At 43.6% G+C, this 11,107-nt stretch overlaps 1 protein-coding gene across 1 annotated transcript in view; it reads left to right on the top strand.

The window, feature by feature from the left end:
- Positions 1-4,561: 4,561 nt before the first annotated feature.
- The window catches only part of FNBP1 (formin binding protein 1), a gene marked incomplete at its 5' end in the record, with an annotated part of 72,083 nt that continues 65,537 nt past the window's right edge, over positions 4,562-11,107 (top strand). Inside the window, 2 exons of the mRNA XM_010144546.1 lie at positions 4,562-4,653; positions 5,025-5,118. Coding sequence (XP_010142848.1) covers positions 4,562-4,653; positions 5,025-5,118 — 186 coding nt within the window. The remainder of the gene's footprint in view (positions 4,654-5,024; positions 5,119-11,107) is intronic.

Raw genomic sequence — 11,107 nt, 5'->3', positions numbered from 1 at the left:
CTGTAGGGAGCCAGGCTAGGTTTGTGCTGGCAGTAGACACTCTACTTCTACAAACTGTAATTTTTGGTTTTCTTGGTTAGCACGCTGAACTTGAGCTTTGTCTCTTGGGGCTCAGAGTGTGGCCTTACCAGAACATCTTTGTGGGACAGTCAGTCAGAAACCACCGTGTCTCACTCACTGTGCTGTGGTGCGCCGCTGGGCCCCAGCTGGGATCTCTTGAGTTGGTAGAGCTGCTAGGGCTGGAGGATCTTTGCTGCTGCAACTTTCTCCAGATGCTCTCTGATGAGGTGGTTGGGCACTTAAATTTATGATGGTAGAGATAGTGGTGTTATAAAACTCCTGTTCTGTGTGTTTCATGGCGTGTCATGTTTCTAGGGTAGGAAACGCTTGATTTCTTCCCATGTGTCAGAGCTGGGTGACACAAGATGTCTCTATTCTTCTTGTATGATTGATTTAGTGCGATGGAGTTAAATTCACTTCCTTAGCTGCTTCTCATTGTCTCGTGTCCTGTGGAGAATCTCTAGTATCCCTGAGCGAGCAGCTGGAATGGCTCCATCACAACCCACAGCTGCGCTGGGCTGTGCATGCTGCTCCAGTGACTCTGCAAACCTGAAATGCATGTGGGTGAACTTTCTCTTGTATTCCAGCTTGTAATTTAATTGATGTTTGTTTGGTAATTTGCCTCAGATTAAATTATTCGTTGTCACTACTGAACAAATGCTTTGTGTGCTTTTGGTGGGTCAGCGTTTTGCACGTTTCCCCTTCTTTATTCCACCTACTTTGATGCATTCATTTATTTTTGCTCTGATCTTACTACTGAGGGAGGCTTCTGTTGGGAGGAGCGGGGAGCCCCAGTGGAGTTTCAGAGAGGCTTTATACAGTGATTATTTGGTTAGGAGAAATGCGATTACTTCTCAAATTTAAACTTCGATTTAACATGGATTCACGCTCTAATTAATGGGAGTTGTTACCTGAGGATAAATGTGATAGAAATGGAATAGAGTTGGGGGGGTGAGAATATAAGTATGTGCTCTCTCCCTCCAAAGGAAAAGAAACTGAAGTTAGCAGAGAATCCCTGTTTATCCAGAGAAGTATATGCTTTAATGCGCAGGTGGAGGTTTCCGATCCCTCGCGGGACGTGTCATTGGTATGGTTACCACATTAGTTTGGGTTTGACCATATTTGAGATTGTAAGTCTTAGATTATTTCTGTGGTCATCCAGGCAATCTCATCTTTTGTGGAGGTGAGGCCTGGCAAGCTTCAGCTGAAAGTCTGAGTATTTTATGTAAGTGGGATCAGGCTGAAATGATGGTGTCGCAATCGAAAAAAAAAATGGCTTGACTAGGAAGTCGTGCAAAGCGTGTGTGAATGCAGCAGGAGCGAGCCCCTTTGCCAAAGCATTTATCAGCGGAAGAGCTGAGCTGATGAAGGCAGTAGGAGATTTGACAGGATGTGAGCCTGAACGGCCTGGTTGCCATTTTCGTAGCTGTGGGAAGAGTTGGGTCTTTTTGTAATAAAAAAGCTGTGTGACAAACTCCAATGGATGGATTTAAGGAATGGTCTCTCCAGCTTTTCTTCAGCTTTTTTTTTTTTTTTAGCATTGCCTGACTCCACAGAGTGGAGGGTATGAGTAGATAATACTGAATTGGGAAATGCACTTTGAACAGTTTGTTAACAGTTAATTTTGAAGCGATCAACTTGTATTTAAAATTTAAGTTGGATTTATGCCTAGGTTTGCAGACTTTTAAAATGCTATGTACGCAGAACTACAGTGTCATTCTACCTATATTGCATTAGATTTCCTGACTCGGAGAAGTCTCCTGTTTTGGAAACTTAACTATTTCTTGCATCAGGGTGGAAGCACCAAATCTAATTTCTGGGTTAAAAGTGGAATGCAATGGCAGATAAAAATTCTTAAGGCATAGGACTAATCTTATTTGTCCTGAGTGTGAAGTGGCCCTTGAAAAATCTAGGACTGTATTTGTAATGTCGCGGTATTTAAGATATTAAATGCTTTTTAAACCCCATCTGTAAAGGAGTATTCTAGTCTTTTTCAGCTCTTGGTTCCATTTAATTTAGAAAAGAGAGAAGGGAACAGTCTGTTTACAGATTTTCACTTTTCCTTTAAACTTTAGGGAAGGGCTTTGGACATGCTTGGGTGGGGCTTATTTTTTGACCCTAGGTATTGCCATTGCTCCGATGATTCCAGGAGGCAGCCTCCAGCTAAGCAGAATTACAGTGACTCCTACAACATTTTTCTTTTCCAAGCGTGTGTGTAAACATCCCATAAGGACTCCTGGTCTGCAGTGGAGTTGGGAGGTCAGTGCTCAGAGTGCTTTACAGCCAGAGAAGGAGGTGAAAATGAGTCAGAGGAGTAAAGGCTGGTCGCTTCTGTTTAATAACTGAATAACACCTTTGCATTAGCATCTGTGTAGAAAAGAGAGTTGCACGTGTACTCAGTTCTACATTGAAGGTGATTGATTTAATGGAGATTCAAAGATCGGAAGTTTTGCTGTGGCGAACAGCAGGCATGGCTGGTGAGGCCCTCACTTTGTCATTTTTTTTTTTTTAATATAGCCCATGTGGGCTACATTTAGCGAGGGGGAGATCAAGGACTCTTACCTGCAAAGTTTAACAATGTCACTGTTTTTTTTAAAGTGATTATATAAAAATAACAACACTCCACCCCCTCCCCCGCCCCGAAGCAACCCCTCACCCAAATATTACTCCTCCAAAGAATTCAACAGAATGGGATGGAAACTCAGGAGTTCCTAAACTCCAGCTGCAAGCCTGGAGCAGTGTCATACTGAAAAGGTTGGGTATTAATGATAAAGTTGTGCACTGTGAGGAGGCACAGAACAGCTCGGTTATCCTACCTGATGGATCCGGTATGGTGTTGGTTTACAAAGAAGTTGGGGAAAAAGCTATTTTCCCCAAAGTACATTCCCAGAGACGCCTACAGTTGAAGTATTGTTCTTGTGGGTAAGATCCTACCATTGTGATTCAGTATGGTTTGGGGTAAGAGAGCAGAATTGCCTTTTGTGTGTGTCTGTGTGTCATCTTTTAAATGGATCAGCAGACGTGTTTGTTTTTCTCTTGTTCTCCGTGCAATGAGCAGGAACACTGTACAGTTCATTTTTAATAATTAGTACACAGCTGCCCAAAGGGGAAACTGTGTGGGCAAGAGATCTGGTTGATCTTTGTTTTAACAGCTGGTAGCATTAAGGGAGAGCTTCGCCGGGTGGAAAAGAAAAAGGATGAAAATCAGTCAACAGTTAATCCGAAGATGTAGCCAGGCACCGAAAGATTTACTGGGAATTAGTTCTAAAATTGCATTTGCTCAAATTATTTCAGAATAGAAAAATGGGTGTGTATTAAATCAGGGAAGTGGGATGGTGCTGGGGAACAGTGAGAAGTTGCAACACTGTCAACTGAAAAACCTTCCTGGAACAACGACTTCATATATTTAGCATTGTTACCATGCTGCAGCTCTGGAGGGAGGCAGCTTGGAGCTGCGCATGATTTGCACCATCCCAGCATCAGAGCGACACACACCAGAATCTGCTCATTTTCAAAGCTCTTGTTTATAATGCGCAGAACAGCGAATCCCTCTGGGTTGCTGCAGCTTTCAGTCTGCAGCTCTGGATACTGTCAACCAAAACCAAACCCTCGTCCCATTCCTATTCCCCCAGGATGAGCAGAGGGAAGAGGTTAGCGTTGCTTTGTTTTGTTTCTTTGTTTTTTAAATGGCTTTTGTGGTTATATTAATGCTAATGGTAGAGATGCGTCATCTCTCTGGGCCCCATGAGATTTTAGTAGTTAGGAGCCTCTGCTCAGCTAATGAGTCTGTGTTTTCAGGTTTAGATTCTGCTGCTTATCCCCATCCCTAGTAGGAATAAGTTTACTTAAATTGGTTGAATTGTGTGAGTATCACCAAAAGAAGCAGTATGTACAAGTTTGTCTTCAGTTTAAATAACTGAGCTTGAACAGAGCAAGGTTGAAAAGCACTCTGTCCTTCAATAAAAATAATTAGTATTTCTGACCTTACATCTGGCATTAGTTGAGGTTTCTCTCATTATCTTGCTCTTTAAGTGCTTTATTATATTCTGGGTTGTAATTTGCACATTATAAAGTATTTCAAAACAAAACCGTGTCCCATTTTGGGGTTTCTTGCGTATATTTTATAAGCAGAATTGTATGCTTGAGAAGAAGTGTTCATTTCTGAGTAGTCTGCTTATGCCAGATGGTTCTCATTGTGGCAAAGTCATGCAGTGCCTCAAACCTCAAAATGTATAAACTTATTTGAAGGAATTGAATAGCTGCTGCAGCATGGCCATTTATGAAAAGTATCCTTGGACATTGCAGACAGAGGTTTTTTGAGCCTTACCTTTTCCTTATTCGAAGACTACAGTATTCATTTTCAACAACATGAAATTTCGACACCTCTAAGGTGCGCATTTTCTCCTTCTAGAGATGGCAACACAACTTTCTTAGGAGTGTCTCCCACTGGTATCAGCAGATGACTTGTCAAGTCTCTAATGCCCCTGTATGGCTTTTTCAGGCAATCATTGGAATAAAAATGGAGCGGCACCTGTATAGTGTGCTGTATGAGATGGCCTTAAGCTCTTCCACACAAGCCATCGTCCAGGACATGTAATCTACATAATTTCACATCGAAATTTCCCTTGTTCAAAGAAAACTGGGCTTCCTGTTAGCCTTTTGCCTGCAAAAAAACCATCTTCTTGTCCATAATTATCCAGTATCCTTTGATTCAATTGCTGTTTCTTCTAATCAGCGTTTCTCATCCGTCCTGTTTCAGTGGAGCTGTTCACATCCCCCTGCCTTCCCACTCCGTAAAATTAAGCATTCCTCCCTCTTCTACCTCTCACGGCATCTTTCAGCTGCTGCGGTACCAGCAACCACATCCTGTCTCTCACCTTCCTTCCTGGCTGCTGTGTTAGCACTGTTAGTTGCCCTGTTGCTATAGAGGGACCACAAGTTCTGCTTTACCACATCCTTTGTAGGATACAACAGGCTAAGGGGGAGGAGGAGGCGGCTTCGTTTGACACCAGGATGGTGGAGGTGGAGGCTCTGGGGGTCCAGTGGCTTTGGGCTCAGGTGAGGAAGGCCATTTGCTGTAGTAGTAAGAGCAGCATCTGGTGCCAAGACCAGTAGGTTTCTTGCAGGAGCACCTTGCTCCTCCTGGAGCTCCACTGCTCCTGCACTCGTGGCAGGGCAGCAGCAGTGACTTGGAGCCTTCTGGCTGGTACAGGAAGTAGTTTCAGTTCATGGTTTAAGCTGTCAGCAGAGAGCTGACACTGAGAGTGTGAATGTCTTGGCAGTTGATGTCACCAGTTGTACTCACATCAGAGAGCGTCCTCCCGTGAACCATGTGTCAGGTTTTGCAAGGCTTCCATAATAGGTGTGAAAGTGGGTCACCAGCAGAGTGCTGGGGCTGTGCTCCTGGTGACCTGGCAGGCAGGCAGAGGTGTCTTGTTGCCGACTTGATGCCCTGTGCTTCTGCTGAGGGAATTGCTCTCCCTCCTGCCTTGCTTTCAGAGCTTGCTCATTGGCTTTGCACTGCTATTGGTTGTTGTGCTCTCCGTGACCTGCTGCTGTGATTAGGACTCTGGCGTTGTGCATCATCTTCTCTACACTGAGGTCGTACAAGACAAGCTCAACGTTTGAGTGGGGGATGTACCTGTGCAGCTTTACCGTAGCTGGGTCTTGAGACATTGCAATCGAATTTGTTCCTCATCAACCCTGACGATCTGGTTGTGCTCCCAGAACTGGCCTTGCCTCAGTGACGCTGTAATAGTTATTTTGCTCTCTGGCTGATGGCCTCTGTGACATGTGCTCAGGCAGCTTGTTCCAGAAGCCCTTCTTTGACTTCGGTCAGGTCCATCAAGGCAGGGTCAGGGTATGGCTGAAACCTGCCTGTGAGACAGCACCTCTGCTTAATTAGCAGGAGGGGTCACTCTTGAGTTTGTGGAAGGTAGTTTTCTGGGTGGGGATGAATGTGGTTGGTCTCAGGAGCAATTAAGAGGTTTCCTCCCTGTTGCTACCCTTCTCTGTGCAAAAGGCCTTGCTATTTATTGTACTGGGGCAACATAATTTTGAATAGAGGTTAAAATTGGCTTAAGTATTGGAATTTATTTTGCTCTACAGCTTCAGCGAAGTGCTGAAGAGAGAAAGCATTTCAAGGCTGAAATACAGACCAGGACCTGCTTGATTCATAATGTTTACTGGAACAAGTACGACAATTAGAGATGAGTTTATCTAGCAACAGAAAAAGGTATTTCAACAGAAAACATAGTCTGTTTCCACTCACCACCCGAGTTTGAAATGCACTCAATTGCCTAATGATGCAGCATTTTTCTATTTTCTTTTAACTAGATCAGCTTCTGAGGTGAATCAGAAGAGATTAAAGAATAGTTAAAAACCTTTTGGACTTTATGGACAAATGAATTTAAGGGCTGGTGATGAAGGAAAAATGGAGGTGGGAAAGTAAGGTTTGGTGGTGTGTGTGGTGTTTTTTTTTTTTTCTTCCCTGGGGTATGTATTATTCAGCTCAAGTGGAAATATGCCTCTTTAAGGTGAAAGATCAGAAAGAATTTAATAGTTAAGGGGTAAAATGAAATTAAATGTGGATGAATACAAGATTTGCATGAAAAAAACGCATGTGAACATAAACAGTTTTGTGAACGAGAACCGGATGCACGGGGTAATGGAAAGGTAGATTCGTAAACCTACTGGTAAAGCCACAGCAGCATTTGACTGTAAACCAAGAGGAGATGGTCTCCCTGTCCCATCGGTATGGCTTCCATGGTGCTATTAGTCCTCCTTGTCTGTGCTGCATGAAGGAAGAGGTTAGTGTCCTGTACTCCATTTCGTACATGTGAAGCCATAAACGAGTGTTTGTTTAGCGGTCATTAACTGAGGATTTCTCTGACTATAGCTGACGAGTTTTGTGGGGGACGTTGTCTCATCACTAGTGGCTGAGTCAACAGATCCTGAAGTGCTTTCATGTTTTCTACTCATCTCCATTTTCTGGAACGCTCTTGCAGTGGTCGCCTGTTCTTTATGCGTTTTCTTTCATTATTAATTCGCCTGAAGACTGTTAACATTTGCATATAGCTTTATTGTAGGTCTCCAAGGATCGTTGATCTGAATTCAGTTAGATTCTGCTAGCACTAGTGCCATATGGGACTTAACTGAGCCTATGAAGCTCTCATCATCTTGTTAATTATTTTTATAATTTGAAGTTGTTAAACCGTGGAATCTAAGAAAGTAATTTAGAATTTGAACACTGTAAGGTATTCTTGATCTTCACGTTAATTTCTTTTTGCCTGTGGAAGTGGATAACTTTTTTTTTTTTTAAAAAGGGATGTGGGTGGAGAAAGTATGAACCAGAGGTGAAAATTAGTATCCAATTCCGCTATTATTACTTATGTTTTTAGAAGAGTGGATAAACAAGTAATTTGGGGAGGAAACGGAACCAAACTCGCCGGAGAATGAGGCAGTAGAAAGTCTTCAAATATTCTTAACGTTTAAGAATCATGGGTCTTCTGTTATGTTCCCGGATTAGAATCGTATGGAATATGCTAAATATAAAGGCTTTGTTTTTCTGTTATTAGCACCTGGATTTTCAGCATAGTCTTTCTTCACTGCTTGTCCCTGTATTAGCATCCTGCTTAATTTCACACTTCTGCACCACTACCTGTGAAAACAGCAGAAAGTGACAGCGTGCCAGTTCAGCCTGGGTACTGTACAGTAACAGCTGAGCAGGTTTGACTTGATGATTAAAATTGCAGAATTAATTGGTAAAGTCTCCCAGACTCTTTTTTTTATTAAACACTTGAAACCAAATGGAAAAGCTAGGACTTCAGGCCTGGCTGTGTGGTGGAGTTGGGCTCCATGGTGTCAGCCTTTCTGTTTGTGAAGAGTGGTCACCAGACACGGGGAGCACAGGGACCCGAGCGCGTGTTGTCTACCTGTAACTCCAGAGAAGAGCGAGGACACCCTCTTATTTCAGTAGATGTTAATGGTGAAGCCCCTTAGTGGCAAATTAAGGTCCCGGGCCCTGGGCTGAACTATTTCACAATAGAGGGGAGCACTCTTGAAAGAGGAAGGAATCTCTTAGTGAGCTGATCTTCAAAGACCACATGAATAACACTTTCTTTATTGCTCAATAATTGCTTCTACTCCATGTTATGTGGCTTAGAAACAGGAAGAAAGTTTTTCTCTTTTGTTTTTTTAATGGCTAACTTTCTTCTTCCCCAAAATCCTTTGCATAGCTGGAGAATGTGACTTCAGGAGTACAGCTGAGAAGTGAGGGGATTAGACAGCTTAAAGTAGCCGTTGAACCGAGGAAAAGAAATGGGCAGCACCGTTTCCCTTTTAAGCGTTGTCAGCGTAGCAAGCGCGCAGCCGAGTTCCAGAAAGAATGCTTGAATGTGAGGTTACGGGACAGCGGTAAAAATTCCGGGAGGGAATTAATGGAAACAGAAATGAAGTTAGAAACACACTTTGCCTTAGGGATAAAATTTCCAAAGCATTCTGGGTACTTGGCTGTCCAGTTCCCATTCAAGTTAGTGGCTAATACTCTCTCCTCTTGCGAGCTTTCATTTTTGTGTGCACGCTCAAGAATGTGTTAAGCTCTGAACACACACGAAGAGGCTGTTTGTGTGGAGCAGCTTGCAGCAGAGGCTCTGCTTTCCCACCCACGGGAAGGGGGGTGGATCAGCTCACGTACTAACACTCCTCCATCACTCGAGGAAGGCATGAAGTGTTTGTACTGGCACGTGTGGCTGTTACTGGGAAGCTGATGGAAGCCAGTGAAGAGGAAGGACCTGCAGCTGTAGGAGTAGTTTTAATTACGTGGACATCTTGATTGTCAGTCAAAAGTAAATTCTTTTTCATAAGCTGTTTATCACACTAAGAGGGATGTGAAAATGGGAGAACATGAGATTTGGCAAATTGGAAGGCCAAAGGCTGTGGACAGTAAGGTGACAGCGGTGGTGGGAGCCTGCTGTGGTACATGACTCGTCTGTGCAGTATTTTGGTCAAGAGCATTCTTAAATTTAGACCGCTCTCTGGCTCAGACGGAAGTAGCGAATGCTTCTAGAAAATGTTTTTGGTGTTTCTTTTTTCAGACAAAACAGGTGCAAAGTGACCTTTTGTTTCTCGCTCGCTGTGGTCTGGTGGGACTGTTCTCACAGAACACTGTGTCATGCTGCTTGCCTTGTTTCCTTGCTCTTCTTGAGCAATACTAAGGCCTTGAGGGATTCATTGTTTTCTAATCTTACCCCTAACTGGAAGGGTGAGGAGAACAGAGGAGAATATGTGTGTTGAAACTGAAAGCTGAAACAGCAGCTCATGGGGGTACCTGAGGCATCTCGCAGCTGCTGAGTGGAACTGAACTGCCCAGCTGTAGTGGCACATTTCACTGGCTAAACCCGCCCTCACCACTGGCAGGCGTGGGGCACTTTGTGCTGAAATGATGTGCTGCTCTCGTTAGGTTGTTATAGAGCCAGGTTCCTTTAGAGCTGAGACAGCTAAATCCTCTCAAGCTGCACTCTTGCTTCTTTTTGTAAGGTAGAAGCCTGTGACCGGCTTCTTCCTGGCATCAGTGGGACACTGGTGACTTTACTGATCTCTGAGTTTGAATGTTCTCACTGAGTTTTACTCTTTGAGTATGGGAAGCTTCTTACGTCCAGTGCTACAAGTGCTTAAGTTAACCAAAGTTCTAGCTAGTTTACTGATGGCATTGCCACCTTATGAGACTTTTTTTGCTGGTATTGCTATGAAGAGGATTTTTTTTTTAAGCTATAAAATGATTTTGGAGTTCTGTGAAAACTGAAATGAAACCTAGTACTGGAGTTTGGAAATCTTTTGAATAACTTTTCTAGCAGCCTGCTTCTGGACTTGCTTATCCCGCATTGGCCTTTCCAGCCATCAGCGCGCTTGCAGTAAGCGTGGGTAAAGCCCTTCCCAAATCTTCGTCCACAAAGCCAAGCCATGATGATGATTTCTGGAAAATCTCTTGTGGGAGGTGGTCTGTTATGGAGAAGGGCGAAAATTTTATTGTTAAGAATACTAAAACTACACCAAATTTGGTATGGAATAGTTGAGGGGTTTTTTTAACTCTTGAGATCCCATGTGAGAATCTATTTTTGTAATGAGCTTTGGAAATACAAAATCGATTGTAGAAACGTATTTTCAATATTGACTGTTTGAAGGATATATTATTAACTGCTCTCTAAAAATTCTCTTTTGGCATTGATTGCATGTATCCCTGGACTTCGGGATTCATAAATTAAAGGTTAATCCTTAGATCAAAGCATTCTGTGTGCTCTGTCATCCCTATGGTTCTTTTTAACGCAGCGCCTTTGCCTACCTTCAGGCAGATCCATGAAACTAGGAGGATTATCTGTGCTGGGTCCTTCCGGCTGCACTCCCTTTCCTTTGGAATCCCATGCTCCGCAAGTGATGGTGTTGCCAATTTTACTGACTCTTTCATCCTTAAGGGAACACAGAGAAAAGAACAGGTAATGGAATACTTGACCCCAGTGTAACACGCTGTGGCGGGGTGTTGGCTGCTTAGTGAAATGGCACTTGGCCAAAACTGTTCCATGCCCAGGGAAGGACAAACTCTTCTCTTTAGCAAAGTCTGCAGAAAACTGAATTTTGTCTTGCCTTGCTTCTTGATAGCAGGGGTCAGTGCTTGTACTTTATCTGGTTGAGGTTCTCCTGGTTGCAGCTCAGTGCAGAACAAATATCTCTGCTCCCGTACAAATAGACAGTTAGCATCTTCACCCAGCCCGTCAGTTGGACAGCTGCGCCGGGCTGTATTCACCTCTGTGCTGCACATCATGGAGTTTTCTTTCGCCAAACTCAACATACTGAGACCACTGAAACAGTCCAGCAGGTCCATATGCAGGACAACAGACCAAACTGAGGCAGCTGCCTGGAGCCATTTTTGGGTTTTTATTCATACTCTGATCTAAATGATGCCCTGAGAGTTGAGTCATGGTGGTGGTCGTGGTGGTGGAAGAGGTTTGGAGAGGCCACCACCAAGATTGCCTTTCCAGGGTGAACCTGCTGA

Source organism: Buceros rhinoceros, unplaced genomic scaffold, assembly GCF_000710305.1.
Source record: "Buceros rhinoceros silvestris isolate BGI_N320 unplaced genomic scaffold, ASM71030v1 scaffold12231, whole genome shotgun sequence".
NCBI lineage: Eukaryota > Metazoa > Chordata > Aves > Bucerotiformes > Bucerotidae > Buceros > Buceros rhinoceros.
Note: the sequence above shows the minus strand (reverse complement) of the source record. Positions and strands in the feature narration are given on the sequence as shown.